The sequence below is a fragment of the Lycorma delicatula genome, chromosome 7 (assembly GCF_047948215.1).
Source record: "Lycorma delicatula isolate Av1 chromosome 7, ASM4794821v1, whole genome shotgun sequence".
NCBI lineage: Eukaryota > Metazoa > Arthropoda > Insecta > Hemiptera > Fulgoridae > Lycorma > Lycorma delicatula.
Genome location: NC_134461.1, coordinates 3,843,679 through 3,868,748, shown reverse-complemented (window position 1 = coordinate 3,868,748; position 25,070 = coordinate 3,843,679). Strand labels below are relative to the sequence as shown.

General features: G+C 34.3%; 1 protein-coding gene across 3 annotated transcripts in view; it reads left to right on the top strand.

The window, feature by feature from the left end:
* The window catches only part of LOC142327926 (nucleolar complex protein 4 homolog), a 59,011-nt gene that overhangs the window by 4,322 nt on the left and 29,619 nt on the right, over nucleotides 1-25,070 (top strand). For all 3 annotated transcript variants that reach the window (XM_075371303.1, XM_075371302.1, XM_075371301.1), the window contains exons 2-4: nucleotides 4,018-4,117; nucleotides 9,245-9,441; nucleotides 15,674-15,905. In XM_075371303.1, coding sequence (XP_075227418.1) covers nucleotides 4,018-4,117; nucleotides 9,245-9,441; nucleotides 15,674-15,905 — 529 coding nt within the window. The remainder of the gene's footprint in view (nucleotides 1-4,017; nucleotides 4,118-9,244; nucleotides 9,442-15,673; nucleotides 15,906-25,070) is intronic.

Genomic DNA, 25,070 nt, shown 5'->3' with positions numbered 1-25,070 from the left:
ATGATATTTATAATCATGCTATTCATAATATTATAAAATTCGTTTTGTAAGATAGCCAGATTTCAGTTCTTTTTATTATTTTTTTTGTCTTCAGTCATTTGACTGGTTTGATGCAGCTCTCAAAGATTCCCTTTCTAGTGTCAGCTGTTTCATTTTGGTAAACCCCCTACATCCTACATCCCTAATAATTTGTTTTTCATATTCCAAATGTTGCTTGCCTGCATAATTTTTTTCCTTCTTCCTGTCCCTCCAATATTAAAGCGACTATTCCAGCATGCCTTAATATGTGGCCTATAAGTCTCTTCTTTTATCTATATTTTTCCAAATGCCTCTTTCTTCATCAATTTGCCACAACACTTGTTCATATGTCACTTTATCCACCCATCTGATTTTTAATATTCTCCTATAGCACCACATTTTGAAAGCTTCTAATCTTTTCTTCTCAGGTACTGTGATCGTCCAAGTTTCACTTTCATATAGAAGCTATGCTCTAAATATATACTTTCAAAAATCTTTTCCTGATGTTTAAATTAATTTTTGATGTAAACAAATTATATTTTTGAATGAAGGTTCGTTTCATCTGTGCTGATGGGCATTTTATATTGCTCCAGCTTCGTCCATCTTTAGTAATTCTACTTCCCAAATAACAAAATTCTTTTACCTCTAATCTTTTCTCTTCCTACTTTTATATTCAGTGGTTCATCTATATTATTTCTACTCCATTTCACTACTTTTGTTTTGTTTTTGATTATTTTCATGCGGTAGTTCTTCATAGGACTTCATCCATGCCGTTTATTGTTTCTTCTAAATCTTTTTTACTCTCAGCTACAGTTACTATATCATCAACAAATCATAGCTATCTTTTCGCATTGTACTGTTACTCTGGATCTAAATTGTTCTTTAACATCATTAACTGCTAGTTTTATGTAAAGATTAAAAAGTAACAGGGATAGGGAACATCCTTGTTGGACTTCCTTTTTTATTACTACAGTTTCTTTCTTATGTACTTCAATTATTACTGTTGCTGTTTGGTTCTTTTAAATGTTAGCAATTGTTCTTCTGTCTCTGTACTTGAAGAGTAGGGTGCAATTACTTGAACCCTAATTTTTTTTAAATGCTGAAAATTTTATTCCAGTTTATGTTATTGAATGCCTTTTCTAGGTCTATAAATACCGAGTATGTTGGCTTGTTTTTCTTTAATCTTCCTTCTATTATTAATCTGAGCACTAAAATTGCTTCCTTTGCCCCTATACTTTTCCGAAATCCAAATTGGTCTTCTCCTAACACTTCTTCCACTCTCCTTTCAATACTTCTGTACAGAATTCTAGTTCAGATTTTTGATGCATGATTAGTTAAGCTAATTGTTTTGTATTCTTCACATTTATCTGCTCCTGCTTTCTTTGGTATCGTGATATCATGACTATAACACTCTTTTTGAATCATTCCCTTTTTCATAAATATTACACACCAGTTTGTATAATCTATCTATATTGCTTCTTCACCTGCACTGTGCAGTAATTCTGCAGGTATTCCATCTATTCCAGAAGCCTTTCTGCCATTCAAGTCTTTTAATGCTCTTTAAATTCAGATCTCAGTATTGTTTCTCCCCTTTTGTTCTTCTCGACTTTCTCTTCTTCCTCTATAACACTTTCTAATTCATTTTCTCTGTATAACTCTTCAGTATATTCTACCCACCTATTGATCTTTCCTTTCATATTATAAATTTCTTTTTTAACATTCTCCCATTCTTCGTCTATATTTTCTACCTTATCTTTTTTACTCAGACCTCTTGCGATGTCCTCCTCCAAAATCTTCTTTACCTCCTCATTTCCAAGTTTCTCTAAATTCCACCGATTCATCTGACACCTTTTCTTTAGGTTTTTAAACCCCAATCTACATTTCATTATCACTAAATTATGGTCGCTATCAATGTCTGTTCCAGGGTGAGCTTTGCAGTCGATTAGTTGATTTCTAATTCTTTGCTTAACCATGATATAATCTACCTGACCTTGCAGTATCACCAGGCCCTTTTTCCATGTGTATATTCTTCTATTATGATTTTTAAACTGGGTGTTGACAATTACTAAATTATACTTTGTGCAAAACTCAATAAGTCTGGTCCCCTCTTTCATTCCTTTTGCCCAGGCTGTATTCACCCACAATATTTCCTTCCTTGCCTTTTCCAGTGCTTGCATCCACCTATTATTTAATTTTCATCCTTTTTATGTGTAAAATTGCTTCGTCAATTTCTTCGTTTACACACTAATAGTATGGAAATAAGGGTACGGGCGACAAATCCAAGATGGCGGCGGTCGGCCATGTTGTGACGTCACGAAATCAAGATGGCGGTGGTGGCCATCTTGGACTGTGATGTCAGAGGCACCTGTAGCCCATCAGTGTTGCCAACCTGGTTATATATTTTGTATTAAATATAAATTATTAAAATAATATTTCAAAGGTTGGTAGCACTGTTGAACAGCTGTTGTTTGTGACGTCCTAGTTACTGGTAGAATTAAATAAATGTGAATAATATTTGAAGTGAAAAAAAATGTCGATCGGCTAGGTTTCGAACCGTGGACTGTTGGTTATGGTTCAACATGTACGTTCAATCATGCTTCTTTTCATATGTCTTGAAATTCACGTTAAAAAAAAGTTATTTACTTCAGGTCGACATGCCACAAAACACACTGTGTTTTGTCTTGAACAGAAAATTAATTAACAAAGAAAGAAAACCTCAGCAACGCCAGTACAGGGATTGATGCGGTAGTTAAAGTGACATTGCATAAACTTTTCGGTCGATGCTGCTAATATAATTTTTCAACATATCCCTAATGCTATTATTTGTCTGTAACACTCATAATCCTGTATTATATCGTACCAATTCCAATCTTTATTATATTATATCTTATTATAAATTATAATATTATATTTTATTTTATCTTATCTCTAATATTATTGAACGGTATATATTAACCTGTATTTTTTTTTTATGAACTTTATTGTCATTAAAAAAATGCAGTTTATTTGCTTTTGAGCACTGTCACCTACGAGTTGATAAAATTAATTCTTGTTGGCGAATCATTTTAAGTTCTGGTTTATTGTTGTTAAAATGTAGTAAGTGTGGTTTTTGTGTGACCATTATTATGTATAATAGTTTTTTTATTATTTATTATCCAAATTACTTTTTTGGGCCTTTTATCCAGTTATATTTCATTATAATTTATTCCATGTTTTCTTCCGTGAAAATTACTTAAACCGTTAGTTTTTAAAATGATAAACCAAATTAAATATAACATTAAAAACTTGTGTCAGTGTTTTCAGTCACTCTTGCATCTATCTTCAATGACAAATAATATTTTGCTATTATTTTTTTAGTAGTTTTTTGTTTTGGAAGGGACCTATTCAGATTTTGTTTTATACATGTGTAAATTATAAAAACCGTTATCTATCGTTAGTAGATTTGTGATTTATATCTGTGACAGAACATGCTGATTTATCTTATTACTGAGGATTTTAAAGTGTTCATTATATCTGAACTGCATTCTGTTTGACTGACGTAGAATATTGTAGCCGGTTAGAACATTCCTTTTTATATATTCTCGAGACATTATTTTTGTTAAGCGATTGTGTTCTAACATGATGATTTATTTTTATTTTTTTATTGCTCTGAAGGCAACATTATAACCAGAGTTTTTAAATTTTTGAATTAGTTACTCTGAATCTTTTGTTACATTAATGTGATAACGGTTTTTTTTATTTATATATTTTTTTTAGTGTCTGTGAGTGTTGTTACATCCATTTTTAAATATTTGTTTCGTTGAGTTCTACAAGGTCTTCAAACGAAAAGGTAACGATGAGTAGTCTGGGTTTTATGTTTAAAAGTTTTGTGATCTTTTGGTTTTAGTTGAGAATGTATATTAATTAGACAGATATAATTAGCTTGATTTGTATAATTAGTTTGTTGTTATTGGATTTAAGGTTTACTTAATTATGTGGTTGATTTGTGAATTTTTTTAGGTTGTGGCAGATGTTGAAATTTCACACCTTTTGGCTATTCAAATGTTATTTCAGGAACTAGACAAGAACAATCAGCTCTGTTTGGAAGGATTAGAAGAAGGTAACACTATTGTAATTTATCTATTAATCGTTAAACTATACAATATCATTTTCAGTTATTGTAAATATATCAAATGCCTACTTTTTATTAGTGTTTAACTCATGCAGAGAACATTGACTTCTACATTTAATTCTTATTTTCACACACATTTCATTGTTTTTATTCAACCCTGTTACTAATTTCTGTATGTTTTACTGTTTTTGTATTTTTTTTAACGACTAAAAGGATTATACTAGAAAAGTATCACTCCGTTGCTGCAATTGTAAAGGGCAGCTGTGTCCCAACATAAAGGCTTAAAACCATTAAATTGTTTATAGTTGTATTACATTTAAATGCGGTTGTGAATTATGCTAGGTTTTTCAAAATTAAAAAAAAACATTTTGTTGACAGAGATAATTGAGATGTGTGTAAATGTCACCAAGTTTTTGCACTTTTTCTGTTCATTAAATTTTTAGTTAAGTAAATTGGTTAATGGTTTTAATCAAGAAGTGTTAGCATTTTATTTTTTTGTTAAAGTCTTTTTAAAAACAAGCACCTGTCTGATACTATTATTTCAGAAGTTTTATTTTTAGGTAAATGTAAAAAAAAAACCTGTTTTTAAAGTTTTGATTCCAAAGGCCTAACCTAGACTAATTATAACTTGCATAAACCGTAACCAGATTGTTTTAAATTTTAAAGCGTTATTCATTATAATGTTACAAATCAATTTGAAAAATCTCAGTTTATTAACTTCTGTAAGAGGTCCATTGAAAAGTATCTGACTGCTGGCTGTAAAAATAACAGCTTACCTAGTGGCTTCTGATCCTAATTACCTTTGAAGTAGAACTCATATGAATCTACACATACAAGTTATCAATGATTCCATTCCAGCAGTGTTGTCATAATATGCCATCCTGACTGTTAAATCAGATTATTTTCTGTGGCATCTTTAGGTTAGGTAGTAAGAAGCCTTGTGAACCTCAAGAATTCCACGCTCGATTAAGATATCTTGGATTACACGTGATGAATAGGTGAGTGCCGGTTGAACAAAGCAACGCAATCAAAGAACACCCACACCATCCGAAAATGCGGCTCATACCACATTGACTTGCTGCTTATGAGTGGTGAATTTTCCCCTAGACTTCTAAGTTCCCGGGTGGCCCGGTCTCTGGCCCCTCCAAGAGCAGGACTGTCAAAAATCAGGTGTTCATTTGACTGGACCTCCCTGCAGATGCACTGCTCATCAGATGCCAGGCGGAACTGAAACAAATATTGGTTCAAGTTCGCGTGTTTGGAGAGCACCTAGGCACCCGTTGATCTTAAAAACGAAGGAGAGGCTACCGCATCCCAAACTCCTGTATAAATCTATACAAGGACCTTCCCTTAGTCGTGGTGTGCAATTCTTGCTGCATGCATTCATCGCGAGGATGTAAAGCCTCCTCCGCAGACGGGAGATGGACAACTGAACGAAATTTAGAACTGGTGCATTGTGATTACCGTTCCGCTCCGATACAGGCCTGGCTCGAAACCTCATCCCAAATACCTCGGCCTCCCTGCCCCTTTGCAACTTCCACATGGCCGTCCGAACTTTCACCACTAAATGGATTGAGAGAGCCTTTCCCAATGCAGTGGTAGCTTCGTAGGAGGTTGTTTTAAAAACACCAGTGCATACTATTATGGCTCTGTGCTGGTCACTCTTTAAATTAGAACTCATATGTTCTAATTTAAACATCTGTCTGTACAAAGTCTGTACAGTCTGTCATGTACAAATGACAGCCCGTAATCCTTCTGAACAATCCTAAGTTTTTTGTATTACAGAGACAGTGTCTGCCGCTATTTGCCTAATGTGGTTGCTAAACAGCAAATTTTCATAAAACAAAACACCTAGGTACTTATGACCTTTAGCTTAGCTGATCACACAGCTTTTATAATTAATGTGGGTGTTACGACTGTATGATAAATTGTCTTGGAAAGTATAAACTTCATCTTGGACACAAAAATCTATAAATTTTGCATGTCCATCCAACCCTCCACGGTCGACAAAGCCCCTGCGCCTTGTCTTCTAGCTGTGGTCGTGAATTACCATGAACTAACAGGAGACAGTCATCAGTGAAAGCCTGGGCCGTGACCCCTTCTGGAAATGTCAGTCCCAGAAATCCGTCAAATATCAGGTTCCATAGCAGGGGACCGAGAACGGAACCCTGCGGGCTTCCCATGGTGACGGACCTTTCCACAACCAGGTGTGCATCTGTAAACAGAGCCGTGCGGTTAGACAAATAGTCACGCGCTATGACCTGGAGGGCTACAGGAACATTGAGGCGTTCCAAGTCATAGAGAACAGAACTCCAATATAAGGAAGGAAATGTTGCCTCTGTGTCCATAAAAATTGCCAAAACTTATTTACCGTCGGCGCTTTCCACCTTGGTAAGAGCATTTAAGATGCAATCCTCGGTGCCAACCCCTTTCATGGAGCCATATTGGCCTCGATTTAGAAGACAGTTCATATAGATTTCCAGAGTCGTTCCTCAACCAGCCTCTCTAGCAACTTACCGATAACCGGTAAGAGGCTGATGGGTTGATAACTGTCGACCTCACTCGGATCCTTTACTGGTTTTAAGAGCACCGTCACCAAAGCTTCCTTCCAACAAGTCGGAAAGCAACCCCACCTATGGCACCCCGAGAACAGCCAGCCAAGCGGCTCCCTTATGACAGGCAGCAGATGATAGAAGATATCCGGGTCAAGTTGGTCAGTACCCGGTGCCTTTCTCAGTGCCATTCGAGAAACCACTCGGTCTATATCCTCGGGATCCACAGCACACCAGGGATTGGTTTCTCAGCCGCTCTGACGCCGACTTCTGCTTCACTCTACGGAGCATCTGGGAACAGAGTATCCAGGAACGCCTGGTAAGTCGCCACAGATGTTAACATGTGGTCCCGACCACCAAACCCGCACCGAACACTGGACAGCACGTGCAATGGCCTTGGCCGGTAATATGACTTCGCGAGCCAGCAGATGTTGCACTGCAACTCGCGCATGGAGTCTTGCTAAAACTTGAGTTGGGCTTCCTTAATGGCATGAACGTATTCACTAGAGATCCGCCGGTAGACACGCAGGCTGGCAGCGCGCACGTCATCATCGATATTCCCGGTTAGGGGCGACGTTGTTATCTTTTACGCGCAGGTCTCATCCTTACGCGCAGCTCACTCAGGCTAGAGGATCACCACCTTTTCCCGTTCCGCCACCTACGATCACAACAGACGGCCTCCCGAAAGAGGAGGTCATGACCGTTCCAAGCGCTCTCTGATCAGCGGACTGGCCACTACTCAAGGGTTCATCCATTGGCCGTGGCCGCCGTAGGACCCTATCGCAACCAGTCTTGATGGCCCGGCCGAATTGTGCAGCCTTCCATCTTCTCATTGTGCTCCATGCGTCATTCCAACCCCTGTAAGGCAGCCGCGCACTCGCGCCGCAGCCTGTCCCGATCCAGGTTCCTCAGGTTTTAGTGACCCGGATCTGGAGTTCTGAGACTGCCTCCGTACGCAATCTCAGGTTATAAGCCTATGATCGCTCACACTGGCCTCGGGCCACAGGCCAACTGCTTGTACAGCTAAGCAAATCGCCCGTCATCAAGGTGACGTCAACGTTTCCCCATTTCGAAAGAGGAAGTCGGCGGTTGTTATCCCTCTTTAAGCAAGTAGAGGTTCCTGGCTTCAACGAACTGTGCGAGACCAGCTCCTCTTGAGTTAGTGACTGGTGAACCCCAGGCGGAAGACTTGACGTTAGCGTCCACAACAACCAGGACTCTGATTGCCGGGAGACCGTCCAGAATCTGCCCCAACTTCGCCAACAAGCCATCGATACTCCATTCAAGCTGGAAGTATCCCGATACCAGTACAACATCTAGCGTACTCCTCGTGACTTGCATGACGGTGGATTGCTCATTAGAAAACTGAGGCATCCAGAACACACGCAACGAGACCGAACCGATTAAGATCGCAGATAGCGGCCGTTCCCACGAGAATGAATAACATCAATTCCATGAAAGCCGAACACCCTATCCCCGACCGTGTACGGCTCCTGGACCTAGAGGATCTTGAAGTCGTACTCCTCAAGAATCCTCATGGCTTCATTGGTGGCCGCCCGGGAACGATGAGGGTTTAACTGCTCCAGGCGCAAGCGTTATATGGTGATGACTGTCCTCAAAAGTTTCCCCGAATTCAGGCGTCGTCATACGCCGTATTATGAACGATCTTTGCCCGGGCTATGTCGTGCGACCTGCATTGTTTGCCCCCGACCTGGTGTCCAGCATCAAAGCCGTTCACCAAGGCACAAGGAGCGCACTTTGCATGCGCGATATTATTAGGGCAGTTAACCCCGCCCCGTGCCCAGCAAGGGTGTAATGACCACTCATCTTCGACTGTGCTCTACAGCAGAGAGAGGTGTGACCAAAGTCTTGACATTTGAAGCACCGGGATACTTCTGTGTGATCGACGACCCTGCAAGAGGTCCACCCAAGGAATAGCCGACCACCGGCCACCAAAACCCTCCAGATATTAGGGAAGGTCTTATACCCTAAGACCCTAGCGGCTCTTTGAGGCTTCTTTCCACCCCAACTGCTGAACCACCCTGGTTCCCTTGAGGAAGTCCTCGGCAGCCATATCCAACACTGATTTTGGCTGTGTATTGCCATGAGGATCCATTCCCTTTCATCCTAGACGAGTAGCCTCTTGCATTGTCTTCAAGAAGATAGTTTGACTTTTTGGTACAAATTCATGCCGTCAGTTGTACAGTAGTCAAAAAAAAAGTCAGGATCACTTTCACTTTGCTGTTGACTTATCTTGTTTTCTTCAACCTCAAGAATGATGATAACTTCTGCTGTGATTCATCAACAGTTATCATCTTCTTAATAATGTTAGGATCACTGTTGATTCACTCCAGCTTCAACCGTACAACATCAAAACAAATCTCTTTTTGTTCAAACTGGTTTGGTAACAAATTTTGAAACTACTCTTTGTACTCAAATCATCTGTTAAAATCATATGTATGGAACCATTGCTAATTCCATTGTCATTTGCAGTTTTTTGGGTAGTTAGTAAAAATTTAAGAAGTGTAAAAATAATTTTTGTTTATTATTATAATTTTTTTAGATGGTGAGGAATATAAATATCGTAAATGGTTATCAGATTGTTTTGAAAAGTGTTTCTCAAGGTTGCTAAAAATTTTGTCAGAGTCACAGGATGTGAATATTCAAAAACAGGTACTGACAACACTTCTTCTCTTGTCAGATGTTGATGTAAAAAATTACTCCATCAAGAAAAAGGCTTTACCTGTTGTAAAATTATCAGTAAGTAAAATGTTTTGATCGTATTGATATTATTTCTAATTAACTGATGTAATCTGAACCAAACAAAAAATGTGTGTAGAACATTTTTCCTGTGACAAATGGTAATAGGGATCAGATAAAATTGCATTTATAATGAAGGTAGATTATGATTTTCATCGTTAGATAAATTAAATTTGTCATCATATCAGATTATTTAATTACTTTTATTTCTGTGAGGATATCTTGCTTTGCATTTGGTCCATATTAAAATTAGGGTCCTTGATAAGGTGATTGACTGTATCTCATTTCAGCTACAATGCTTGTAATGTCACAAGGAGTAATTTTTTTTTTGAAGTTAAAAAGTTATCTTATTTTACAAAAATGAGACTAAATACCAGTGGATTTAGCCAAATTAACTAAAGCAGTTCCCTTAAATCACCAAAATTAATTATTCAATATAGTTTCATGACATGCTGTTAGCATTTATTGGTGGTAGCAAATGATTATACTTTGCAAAAGATTCACTTAATTTTGTTAAGAGTATTTGTAACATTTCTTCGATTCTGTAAATAGTTGTGAGAAGGGACAGTCAGGCTATATAATCTTTTTAGTTTGTTGTTATATTTTTTTTTATGTTGATAAAGATGCTTAAAAAATATGCTGTTTTGAAAATTATTAAAAATGTATCTGGTTAATTGCTTAAAATCTGTTTTTAAATTTTTATGAGAATAATCCAAGTTAAAGAAAAGAAGTTTAAAGTTTTTTCTAGTTTAAGAGTTTAGACTGATAATCACTACTAACTAACTAACTGTTGTTGATAATGTAGACGATTGGTCTAAATTTTCACAATTGAATAGCCTTTGGTGAAGATATGAATTTGAATTTATTCAACTGCACATGCTGTGCACATTTTGTCTGGTACTACACACAAATTTCAAATGTCAGATTTGGGTCACCTTTGACCACGAATGATAATTTTGAGCATTTTCTTAGCTGTGTTCTTCAAAATGTGAAAGATTGCTTTTTTTTTATTATTGACTCAGGTCCTTTGGTGAACAGATGTTTGGAAGATCGTTACCAAATTTCCAGCATTTCATTTTCTGATGAGGAAGACTTGTGCATTTTTGCATAAGTCTTCTTATATTTCAACCCAATCTTCCATAAAATTTTAAACTTTTGTTCTGTTTCTACATTACCAGTTGCCTTTTCCAGATCTAGAAATGCTGTACAAGTAACTTTATGTGAGCACCTAAAATTAAATGATTGTTATTAAATTGAAATGAAAGTAGTCATTCTGAAATTCTTAGATACTTTCCCTTTTTGAAGCAAAACCAGTCATCATCCTTTACACCTTCCATTACTCATCGCATTCATTTATAAACTATTTTATTTATTTTCCGAATGTGCACGTTACAATCTTTTGGAACAGGTAAACAGTAAGCAACCCCAACTCCCTACACCCAATGAGATGACATATAAATGAACTGTAGTCTTATACAGACTCAGGCTGACCATTCCTGAGACATATGGTTAATTGAATCTCAACCACCAAAGAACACCAGCATCTACTGTCTAGTATTCAAATCCATATAAAAGCAACTAATGTTTATCAAGATTTGAACCTCAAAATCTTCAAATTTGAAAATCAGCTGATACACTACTGATCAGCTGATACACAACTGATTTGCGATGAGTTAACCAGTAGTGGGCTTTTGTAAATTATGCTCCTAAATTTTTCAAACATATGAGGTGTTTGATTGATTTTCAAACAGATATTAGACTTATATTGTGGTAGTTCTTGCATGAAGCTTTTGTTTTCTTTTGTGTCCTAATTGTTAGACTTTTTTTAAAACCTGTGGGTGCTTCTCTACTCTTTCAAAATATATGTACTAATGTTTACCACCTATTCAGTTATGTTTCTCTTAAAGCAGACAATAATACTGATTGTATATTTCCATTTAAAAAGAAACAGTTATTGTATAATAGCATGGAGTTGGATTTGAAAAAAGTGTCTGGTGGACTGTTATGTTTGTTCTGATGTAAAAGGGAAAAAGAAAGGTCAAAGACTTTTAAAATGTCACCATGTTGGAAATTGGGGAAAATTAAATAGGCAGTTTGCATGTGAACAGGAAAGCTGATCGGCAGAGACATGAAATGAAAGAAAGGTTGTTTAAAACAGTTGTAGAAGGTTTGGTAGAAGGTACAGTAAATAAAGGCCAGTAAAGAAATATTATGGACAATCTGATAGGTATCAGATTGCAGTCAGAGAGGTAATAGAAACTCAAATATTTAGGTGGAAATAGAAGAGAATGGAAATGGATATTGTGCAGGGGACCTTAAGATCTTGATAATGTTGTTCATTATCTATCGCTACTGTCTTATTTTTGTTCTGCCTTTAGAGCTCTATCAAACTTTCACCTCAAAATAGAGTTCAATATCATTTTCCTTCTTCAAAACCTTGTGTAATTATTTTTTTTTTATGTAAACTGTGTTCCTTTTTTATTAATGCTGCTTCGTAATTTTTATTTCTCTCAATAACAATGGTTTTCTGACCAGATCCAGATTAATTTACATTGCAGCTTCATTACCCAATATTTTCTTTTATTTTTATACAAGCTATATCTTAAGTAAGACGTAAGGTTATTTGAAAAGTTTTCAGTAACCTTTATTTCATTACATCTATCTCTTTTTCAATCGGTTTTCCTCAGATTTTTTTTTTTAGTTCTATTTATTTTATTTTTTGAAGAGCAGTTTCCTGCTTTCATAATTTTTTACATTTTTAAACTTTTTATGTCCTCATTAATTCCTAATAATAATCTTTTGTTATCCATGACCTTTATCAACTGTTCATTACATTTCTTCAGTCTTCATACATTTTCTCTGCTATCGCCATACTTGTTCCCTTTTTTAAAATTTTCCATTCATTTTCAACTGAATTTACTTTTGTAGTAACGGCAACATTTATTATAAAGTTTTATTTGCTCAAATTGAAATTTCTCATTTTTTTTTTTTTTAGTCTTATTTCAGTGAAGGTTCAGAAAATATTGCTTAATAAGTTTTGATTTGCTAAGTTAGTACTTTTCATTTTTTAAGTTTTATTTATTTAAAGAAAGAAAAAGTTTATTATTGTATAGTACCCATCAGTATCTCAATTGTCCAAGATGTACAATTCAAAATAACAAATCCCAATGAAACATTATTAAAAGTGTTTGAAAAAAAATAAAAATTTTACCACAATAAATAATGTACAAGGTGCTACCCAAAAGTTTGGGGAATTTTACAAAAAAAAAAAAATAGCTTACCATAACTTATAATTTCCACTGTCTCCTTCAAAGTAATCCCCTTGGGCATTGATACAGTGATCCCAGTGTTTTTCCCATGATTCCATGCAACCGTGGAAGTCTGCAGGTGTAAGTGTTCGAAGCATGTTCTGCGTTTCTTCCTTAATCTTCTCAATTGTGTTAAAACGACGGTCTTTCAATTGAAATTTTATTTTCGGAAAGAGAAAAAAGTCGCACGGGGCAAGGCCAGGCGAATAGTGTGGGTGAGAAATCACTACCATCTTTTTAAAAGCCAAGAAATTACAAACGGCTAGTGATGTGTGCGCGGGCGCGTTGTCATGGTACAGAATCCAGCTGTTGTTACCCCACAGATCTGAACGTTTGCGCCTAATGCACGTAACCACTTCAAAACTTCACAATAGAACATCCCATTGACATTTGACCAAGAGGAACAAATTCCTTATGGATAATGCCTTTGATGTCGAAAAAAACATGGACGTTTCGTTGCTGCGAACTTGGCGTGATTTTTTTGGCCGTGGTGAACTTGGCGACTTCCACTGCGACGACTAGTGCTTAGTTTCAGGGTCATACCCATACACCCATGTCTCACCGATTAGGATGTTGGAGATGAAGTTAGGGTCATCTCTTGCTGAATTTTTCAATTCACTACAGAGAGCCATGTGTTTTTGTTTCTGGTCGCTGTTTAACAGTCTCGGTATGAATTTTGCAGCAATGCGTCTCATGTTCAAATTGTCCGACAAGATGCGTTGCACGGACCCATATGACATTTGTACGATTGCACAAACATCATGGATTGTTTGTCTACGATCTGCAACAATAGCCTCTCGCACTTTCGCTATGTTTTCTGGTGTTGCGCTTGTTGATGGTCTTCCTGAAGATCGTCATCGTCTGTCGTTCGTCCATCTTTGAATCGTTTGTACCACAAAAAAGTTTTACTTTTACTCATAGCATTGTCACCAAATGCTTCCACAAGCATGCGATGGGTTTCTGCACCGGTTTTTTTAAGCATGATGCAAAATTTGATGCAGGTTCTTTGCTCTTTAAAATCTGCCATTTAGAACTTCACCGAAGCAGTAAAACACAACGTTACACAACCGCACAAAAGTCAACAATGCAGCCTCTCACCGTCACAGCTGTTGGAACACTGATTCATAAAGAGTACTGTTAGACACATCTAACGGCAGCAGGTCGTACCAGCAATGGTTCGCGTGCGAAATTCAAATTCCCCGAACTTTCTGGTAGCACCTATATATAATGACATTGAATCATATAAGACTTGGGGATTTTTCTTCTCAGACCATCCAGCCACTTTAAACAAAATAACTGCTAGCTCAAAATAAAGCATTGAAGGTAGCAGGTAAATTTTATTTTTGTAATGTTACTTTGTTGAATATTTGTTTAAAAAGTAGTTTAGATCACTTTTAAAAGTAAAAAAAATTAATGGTGGCCATTTTAGTTAAGAGTAGTTGAAGCCTGAAGTCTTTTTCCAAAAATATTTATTTTTCAACACCTTTAAAATGTTGTATCACAGCCTTATCCTTTCCATTTAAAATTTTTGACTTATCACAACCCCTTGGTGTTTGAAGGTATGGCAGTCTCATACTGAAAAATACATCATTTTGAGTTAGGAGCGATTATTAAATAAAATTTTTTTATGTTTAATTGTAAACTAGTTATTTAAGGGTTGCCATACTCTTCTACTTTTGGTCTGACCTCTAAGGATTATATTTACATAGCTCAGACTTCTTTCTTTTCCAAAAACTTTCACCCTTTCACTCATCTTTTTTTTCATTTCATCATTCCCATTCATGATTTTGCTTTTCCTTCTGCTCATCTGGAAAATCAGATTCATCTAGCCTTTTTCTGAAAGTTTGTATGTTTGGAATTCTGCTTTTTAATATATTGAATATCATCAAATTCTTTTCTGCTTCTCTAAACCAGCTTATTTTTCGTTTGCTTTTTCCAGAAAATTAATAAAAAATAAATTGTTTAGTTAATCTGCTCTCATTCATTCTATACTGTTATCCATAAAGTTTTTATCTTCTTTTCCTCAATTTATGTACTACCTTTTCAAAACCTTTAGAAATTTCCTCCGTTTTTCTTAATTTATAAATATTGTTTTCATATTTTGAAGGCATATTTTTCTTAAAATTCTTTTTGTTATTTTGATGATTTCTTTTTCTGAAAAGTTTTGTAAAATTTATGCTGTACGTAGAGCTTATGGAAGTATCATCTCAATTTTGCATTTTTGGAAAGGGATTTCTTGTTATAAAAATATCCATTGTAAAATGATATGCTCTTTCCATCTTCTGTATTCTAGCTTTCATCCCTGATTTTTCTAAGTCATTTGGTTCCCCTAGGTATTTAAATTTTTGGACTTTTTTAATTGTTTTTATTTTTTTTTTTAGTTTGATTGTTTGCGTTTTATTTTTTTATTTGAGAAGTGTTTTGTTTTTTTGTAAGAGATTTGAAGCTCGCACTTATTTGTGCATTCTTACAATTTTAGAATTTTTATTTTCACTGTCTGTATCTCTAACTAGGAAAAGTAAATTGTCTGCAAAGAAAATGTTTTTATATTCAGAATTTTTAATTTAGTTTCATCAGTTCTTCATTTTTCAAATTCGTTATCACACTGTCTGATAATCTTTCTTAGAGCACAGTTAAAAAGTAATTGTGATAGATTATTCCCTTGTCTTACATTTATTTTAATTTCAAAAGGTTTTGATATTTCTCCTGAAAATTTAACTTTTGAAACTGTTTCTGTTAAGGATTCTTTAGCAATATTTAATGCTTTATTTTCAGTTTTAAATTTTTCTAATATTTTAAAAATGGATTCTATATATATATATATATATATATATATATATTTTGAATCTTGCTTTTTTGAAATCTATAAAAATGATCATTTCTGGACTTGACATACTCTAATAAAAAGATATTTTTTTTTTTAGAACACTATTGAAATTCTCCTGAAACACGATAAAAATATAACAGATTTGATTCCTACGTTGAAAGATTATATTGTTAATGTACAAGGAGGTGCATCTGATCGTTTTTGGATATCACTAGGATCTATTGTGCAGAAACTAAATCATCCGGATCAACAAAACATTATTAATTTATTGTCAATAGTGGAGTCCTTTCCCAGTAAAAAGAAGTCTCAAACTTTAAATATTAATATCGGTAAGTAATTTTTTTTTTAATAATTGTTATTTTAAAGACTGACTAAATGAAGTACTCAATATAATTTCCTTTTTTTTAAATTTATGATCACTAAACCTTGTCGTATGAAACTGTGCAGCAGATATAATTATAAATTCATCATGTATGAGTAATATCTCAGTAGTTTAGGCTGTTATAACTTCAGTTCCACATGAAAGTGCAATTATTACTTTATGCATATAATAATGTACTGCAAGCTGTCACTTGTCTGGCACCGTCGTATGGCAATGATATGTGATTAAAAATTTTCTTTATCGTGTATTGATTTTTAATAACAATAATATCATTTGTAATGCTTCACACCATTCATTATTCATTTCAGTGAAAGAAAGTATTTTAGTCTTTGTTATTTTGTTACTCTGTACCGTATGATATATTTTATGGTTAATTTATAACAGTTTTATTCAGTGTTTATTTTCATTAATTTTAATTTATCCTGAGTTTTTGTGCCAATTGGGTTTTAACAACGAGCGATTCTGTTATGAAACATAGACTGGTAAAACCCTTTAGTAGCTCTAAAAAAAAAAAATATAGCAGCATATATATCACTTTAAAACAAGATAACCCTGAAACTGCAGTCAGAGACAAGTGTAACAGTGTAAGCGAAAGAACATGTTTAATGTAATAAAGAAACACAAAAACTTGTTAGCTGTAAAAAAATTTGAAAGCATGTAAAAACAATTGACTAGTTGGACAATTTTTCTAAAACTGCTTTCAGAAAAAAAGTTCATTTATTTTATTTCGAGATAACGAGCTTCCTAACTTGAAAAAAATATTAAATGTTGTGAATACCAATTTCTGTAGAAGTACATTACATCATGTTTTAAAACCAATGAATTTTCATTTCTTGTCCGGAAAAAAAAATTCTTTATCGATAGAACGTGAAGATATTATTTCATGACTTAGGGAATATTTAAGAGATTTAGTGAAGAGGATAAGAGAATTTATTATCTATATGAAACGTGGGTTAACGCAGAACATGCACAGAAAATGGTATGGGAGGATAAAGAAATAAAAGAGTGCAAAAGATGCTTTTACGAAAGGTTTGTCAACGGAGATGAAAACACTGGCAGGAAGACATAAGCGATTAGTAGTAATGCATGTAGGAAGTGAAAATGGATTTCTGAATGGATTTCTTTATGGGTATTTGAATCCAGATCTTCCCAAAAGTATCATGATGAAATAAATGGTGACAATTTTATGCAGTGGTTTAAAAAATTTGTCAAATTGTTGCTGAAGAATCTGCCATAGTAATGGATATGCACCATGCCATTGCCTGAAAACTGGAAAAATTCCAAATACTTAACCCAAAAATCGGAAATGCCGAATGGTTAAAATCGAAGAAAATTGCATACACCAAAGACATATTGATAGTAGAATATTAAAAATTGTAAAATCAGTCAAACAAAAATATATTCATTATCAAGTAGATGAAATCACAAAATCAAAAAATTGTGTCATGTTGCATCTTCCTCCATCTCATTGCAATTTTAACCCAATAAAATTGGTATGGGCACAAGTCAAAGGCTACATTGAGAGCAATAACACAACATTGAAGTTAAGTAATGCAAAAAATTTATTGATAGACTGTGCTAGTAGAGTAGATGCAAGTGCTTGGAAGGATTCTATTTATCATGTAATTAAAGAAGAGAATAAAACCATCAGAGGCGGAGAGTTTGTGTGAAAATATTATTGAAGATTTTGTGATAAATTTGCAAATTGATTATAATAGATCAACAGGCAATAACTTTCAGATATTGAAGAAATACATTGAGGTAACAAGTAACAAATATTTTTACTTCCTTGTATGAAGTTAAGGAAGTATTGTGATGGCAAAAAATTTCAGTTTTCAGATTTCAACGGAAATATCCATTTTGACCATCCCTGAATCCATTTTGACTAGTTTCGGCGTACGTATATATGCACATATGTAACTCGCATAACTCAAAAACGATTAGCCGTAGTATGATAAAATTTTGGATTTAGGACTGTTGTAACATCTAGTTATGCACCTTCCCTTTTGATTGCAATTGACTGAACCAAAAGTGTTCAAAAAACCTAAAATCAAAAAAAAATTGATTTTGGAATTTTTCTTTAATGCAGTAATAAGCCCTCAATGAGAGCTTTTCAATGATATATGATAAGTGGTACTTATTTTCATCGGTTCCAGAGTTACAACCAAATAACATTTTAATTAATGAAATATTTGGATCTTACATGGGTTCGAATCAGACTTTATCTCCTTTTTTTAAATTTAAATATTGCTTACTACGCCATTGCGTTTTTTAATCCAGTAAATTCAAGGTTATGGTTGATTCTTGTAGTCATTACAGGCTTGGTAAATTTATTTTGCTTTTCTTAAAGCTTGGTAAATTTTGTAAGGCTTATCTTACGTGTACTTTTAAAATAGGTTGTTGGGTTGTTGTTTTCGTTATCAATTTCTCTCGGCTCCAGCTTGACTGACTGTTGCGTCATCTTAAATAGTGTCAGCGTATTTCTTCACTCTTTTATTCAACCAAATTAGTCTTAAGTGTTTTTGTTCTCACCAATTTTTTAATATTGTCATAGTTCCTAGAAGTCTAATTTTCTTTGTCTACGATCACATCATCTTCAACTTGTGCATATTCAGAAATTATTTTTATCAGTCTTACGTAATTCTTTAATGGTATGCTTGCTTGTAAATTATTTTTGTTTTGTCTTCGTTCCCGAATTCCACACGTTTTCTCTAATCGTTCTCATACTAACACTTAGACACTACTCTTGTTGTCAACACACACACACACACACACTCTTCTGTCCATTGCCTAGTTCGCTTCCCCTACTTCTCACCATGCCACCTTTGTCATTCCAGTTCAGATTTTCATGTTGTTTGGATGCACGGGCTGGTCCTCCGGCACGGTGGACCAGCTTGCAGTTCTCTCTCTCGCTTAATGTGTTAATATTGTCGTCGTCTTCGTGCCTTCATAAACGTTGGAATTCTCTGTCGCCATATTCTTCTTGTTCTACTCGTCAGTGTTTTGTGAATTTACAGATTTCTATGTTCGTTTTTGCCTCGTTTCTTTGTTAAGTTAATTTTCAGATTCCATAGATTACGTCTCTGTTGAAAGTGGTTCAGTTGCTACAAACCAGCCAATTTTATCGATGCAGAATTCTCTCCAAACTCATTACTACAAATCTGAGACGCTCCGTATTACTCAATTTCTAAACAAAGTTTTACCCCTAAATTTTTTGATTCGCCATTGTAGACTATGCCAAGGATAAACTGTATGTATATATGTATACTTTAATTTCACGAGTTCATCTTTTACAAATATTTATGTGTGGTTAAGGCAAATTCAAATCATTCATCATTTATTATATTAAAACAGTTTTGTTATTTGTAAAATTTGTGAAATATTCAGTTAATTGTACATTATGAATTTGAAATTCAAGATTGACTTATACAACCTTTTCTTCATTCAAGTATAGTCACGCAAGGTGGCTTAGATAAAGGTTATGTTATTATTTTTCATGTGTAACATATTCTATGTGCTATCAATGCCAACCATTGTTATTATCAAATCGACTTGTAATTAAATACTACTTCAGAATTATAAAAAACATGTACGACATAAACATTAATGAACATGAATGTGTTGGTTAATAACATTTTATATACATTTTAGCAACTTTCAAGAATGCTTTCTATTTTACTGCATCGACTCTTGTAACTACACAACCTTTTGATTTCATTTGGAAAATAATATTTTAATGAGACAGTTTATTTATTTTGCATAATTCTAATGTGTTAGATCATTGCTGTTGCTAATAATTTTAACCAATGTTAAATATTGTTTTGCTCAATCAAGTTTTATATTAGTTTTTACAAATTAGAAAAGAAGTCATTAACATGAGAATGACGAAGAAACTTAATATTTTCAAGAAAGCTTGCTTACTAAATGAACTTTTTTTATATGATTACTTACTACAGTGTGATTATATTGTAATTAACTCTTTTTGTATTGGAATATTATCGTGGCCTTTTTTTAAACAATAAACTAGAAATGCAAGTTTTAATTATTTAATGATAAGTATGATGATGTTCTTAATTCAGAAAAGGCCAATGCCAATGATAAGAATTTACTGTAGTTTATTTTTCTAAGTTAATGACATTTGTTCGCTGCTAATTTTCATTATTACAGAATATATCAGTAATGTAACAGCTTTCCAGTTACACTATGTTTATTGATGTTATGTTTTAAATATATAATTATAAAAAAGAAAGGTGTTTTAATTTCTTTTGTTTTCAGGCTTTGTTAAATTTAAATTGTAGATTCTGAAAACATTTATTTGAAAAATGTGTATTTATGTATTTCTCATTTAATATTATAATTCATATGTTGATTCAGCTGATATTTCTTGTATAAGTTCTGTTTAGGATTAAGTTAAGTTTATTTCGTAACTTCATTTAATTTTTTAAGTATATGATTGTAAAAAAAGGTGATTTATGTTCTTTTGTTTTCAGGCTTTGTTAAATTGTAGATTTTCACATTATTAGCTAATATGCACTTAATTTGTTTTTTTTTTCTAATTAAAGTCCAATTTCTTTTGGCAAATACAAGCTATGTGTCATTTTATTTTTGTTAATTTTACCCAACACATATATTGATTTATTAATAATTATTAACCTCTATCGTAAAAAAAATTACGATAAATAATAATTCAATAATTACAAAAAAAGAAAAAAAATATGAAAAAATATCATAAGTTATTAATGAAATAAAATTTTATGTATCTGTCATTTTAAAAAAAATGTGTATATGTAATTTAATAGGCATACAAGGAAGTCATGTGGTATCTACATCAGATTTTTTTCTTTTTTTGTGGTAATACTCTTTTTTAAATTTGTATTTTTAAGTATCATGTTACCGTAACTTTCGAATTTTTATATTAAAAGCTATTTTTCCTTTATTTTGTTACAATTAAAAAGAAATGTTTTTTCTTGGTTGGTTTGCATTAAATTAAATTAGAATCTTCATACTGTTATGTTTTGGTCTGCACAGTTTCATGAGACAAGATTTAGGTTTGTACATAATCATGTAATCTTGATTATGTATATAATTGATGTGTGTAGATTCATGTTTATATTTAGGTAATGAGTGTATATTATAAATCGTTAATTTTATTTTTTTGATTTCTTTAATGATTAAATATAATCCAGAGCTAAACTGTTGTATTGTCCTGAGCTGAGAGATTATTTCTGTTTCATTTAGTTTTATTTCCATTTTGTGTATGAATTAGAGTACATTATTTTACACTTGTATCCATTATTTAAATCAATGTATTTTTTTTTATCAAGTTCATTTTAATAATCTTATGCGGTTGTTAATATGTATGAATATCTTAAAAAAGGGATGTTGAGTGTGAGTAATCTTATCATGAATCAGTATGAATAATTATATCTATTGCTAGTTTTCTATTTATTTTGAAGGTGAGTAATTATGAAGATTTTTGTATTGTACAATCAAAATTTTTGTATAGTTATTGATATTCTATTTCTAACGAAGTAAACAGTAGTAACTTTCTGTGTCTTATGAACATAATTAAATCAATTTTTTTGAGGGTTACTGTGTAATAGTATTTCATTATTATTTAATTTATTAACAGTAGCAGATAGTTTCCCATACTCTGATGCCAATGATAGCAAAGAACAATCTGCAGTCAACAGCATGTTATCTTCTTGATTATTTGCTTTAAAATACTATTCCTACAATCTTTCCACATTTATAAAAACATCTTCAGCATTGATGGTTATAAGCTGCAATTAAACATACAGAAGAGGCACAGTACTGTTGGTAATATTTGTTGGTGAACCGAAAATATGATGAATTTATTCTCATTATAAGTTTTTGTTTAAAATGCTAACTGATCTCTGCTGATTCTCGTCATTAATGTATGATTATTGAGATCTATTGCGATGCAAGTCCATAATTTTTCCAGTTGTTTGCTTCCCATTTGTATTAAAATGGATCCATATTTTAGATTTACTTATGTCTATGTAACAAGTCTAGCTCCAAGATAGCCAGATTTTCACGTTTAACTAAACAGTTTCTTACCTGATTATTTGTCAGTTTTGCAATATTCTGTAATATTTATATGTAAGTTATTTGTCAGCCATAACAAGAAACTCATATTAGCTATTGTTAAAATCTTTTGACAGATTACATGTTCTAGTTATAAGAATGAGTGACTCATAATATTAACATGACCTGGAACAGATTTTGTTTTTGCTGCAGTTGACACTCCAGGTAATACTGTAAAAAAAAGCCATAGTGTGCAAATTAATCTGAACACAGATGTTATTTAATAAAAAGTAACTTTATTTAAAAAGAAAGTCATACTTGTACAATTTGTGAATATCTAATAATTAATATGTTCTTCTTTATTCTTAATTACTTCACATATACAATTTGGCATCGATTTAATAAATGTACTACACATTTGGTTTTTTTATCATGAAACCAAACCAATATTATTGCTTTAAGGAGGTCAATTTTTGTGTTGCAATTCGTTTATGGAGTTATTTGATTATTGCCCAAAGATTTTCAATTGGGTTTGAGTGTGAGGTGTTGCCTGGCTACTGTTGCACTTTAATGTTTCGTTCTTTAAAAACATGTTCTACTTTTTTGGCAGTACGGCATCTTGTTGGAAACTCTATTGCCTTGTAGGAATCTGTTTTGAAGTTGTTAATCATCGCTTTTCAACAACCATCCGCTGCAAGTAATGAACAAGGGCTTTCAAATGTGAAACAACCCTAAAATATTTTTTCTGGGGACGTTTAACTGATTGTTGAATATGAGCCGATGATCTATTTTCACCTGATGATTTTATAATGTACGGAACCCTTTTGTCCAGCTGCAAGAAGTTGGTGTCTAACAGTTATCGTGTGTAAATCTGTTCAACTGGCTGCTAATCCTTAATTTAAGTCCACAGTAGATAATTTTGGATAAAGTTTACTTTTTCTTACCAATAACTGATACGTTGGAGTAGTTTTTCTTTTATGGTCACATTTGCCCTTTCATTGAGGTGAAAAAGAACCAGTTTCTTTAAATTGTTTTAGATAGCATTCACTGTTCACAGTCCTACACCACAGACGGAAGATATTTGTCATTGTGTCATACTGATATGCTCAGAAAGAGAATCAGTTTTCAAATGCTTTCTTGGAGTTAGTCCATTATTATATACTCAGGACACACAGAACAGAAAATACGAAAATATGATTTTCTAATAAAAAATGAAATAAACTTACACAAAACACTATTTATAACATGAAAATTGCTAAATAATCGAAGAACAATAACCTCACTTTACACAGGCAACTTAAAGAATGAGTATGGTCAAGCAGTACAGCCACAATATAGAAATTTACAAACAAAATCCCTGTGTTTGGTTTAATTTGCATGTTACTATATATGGTCAGCCATCTGCTTTGATTATATGAAAATGTAAATCATTTCAGATTTTATAGTCTTAGCAGCACTGAGGTTACACTACTTATTTTTGCTGTCAACATTATTTTTGTATAATATTTTTTAATGTTTGACATTGTTGTAGTCCCACTGACTAGCAGTAATATCTTGCAACAGTTATATCACCAGATAAATATTTAACTGATATTCATGTTAATGAAAAACCATCAAGGTTTTAGGTGAGCTAACACAATAATCCCCATTAGGGGGCGACGCTGGTATCTATTGCTAGCGGACTTAACTCTTGTGTGCAGCACACTAAGGTCAGAGAATCACCATTTTTTTCAGGGTTTCCGCCTGCATCTAACAGATGGCATCACAGAAGCGGTAGTCGTGATGGCTCCAGGCACTCTAATCAGCGAACTGACCACTGCTTAAGGGTTCATCCATTCGCCGAGGCCATCAAGACTGGCTGCAGAAGGGTCTTGATGGCCTTCTGCAGCCAGTCTTGATGGCCCGGCTGAATTGCTCAGCTATCAATTCCACCTCCTCCCTGTGCTCCATTCACCATTCCAACCCCTGCAAGGTAGTTGCAGTTCGTACCGCAACTTGTCCTGATCCAAGCCTCTTAGGTATAACAACCTGAATCTGGAACTCTTAGATTGCCTCTGTAAACGATCTCATAGGTTATAAGCCTATGATCAGTCACACTAGCCTTGGACCAGCCAGTTCAACTACTTGTACTTCTGAGTAGGTCGCCCATCAACAATGTGACATCAATGTAACTTCCCCCAGTTTGCAAGAGAAAGTTGGCAGTTGTTCTGTGTCGTTAATCAAGTAGAGGTTCCTGGCTTTAATGAACTGTTCGAGACCAGGGCCTCTGGGGGTCAATGAATGGTGAACCCCAGGCAGGAGACTTGGCGTTAGTGTCCAGAGCAACCAGCTCTCTGGTGTCCGGGAGACCGCCCAGGAACCTGCCCAACTTCGCCAGCAAGTCATTGATGCTCCATCCAAGCTGGATGTATCTCGACACTAGTACAACATCGAGCATACCCCCTCACAACAGTGAGGGATTCACATGACATTAAATGCTCATCGGACCAATGGGACATCCAGAAGACCCCCTATGAATCTGAACAAACTACGATCACAGTGAGCGGTCTTCCCCCACGAGAATGAATTACATTCACCCCATGGAAGTCGACCTATCCATGATGCGTGTATGGCTCCTGGACCAAGAAGACCTCGAGGTTGTACTCCTCAAAGAGCCTCATGGCTTTACTTAGAGCCGCCCGAGAATGATACAGAGATAACTGTCCGAGGCACAAGCATTCAACATGGTGGAGTCCGTCCTCAAAGACTTCCCCCAATTCAGGTGTCATAACACAATTTGATTGCATTAGAGCAGCAACAGCATTATGTCACCTAGAAGTTAGATAAATTAACTTCTGACAAAGTTCAGGAAATTGAAGAACATGGTAATGCTTTGTGGCAGGTCAGTTGGTATGAGGCAGAGGGTGGACATTATACACAAGGTCGCTTTCCTGATTGTTAGTTTACAGGACACCTCTTGGGGTACACTTGAATAAGTATGTGATGCAATATCTTTCTGGGCATCACACTTTACAGGACAGGCAGCACAGATTTGGCATGGTGGACTCAGGATTCTGTCTGCAAT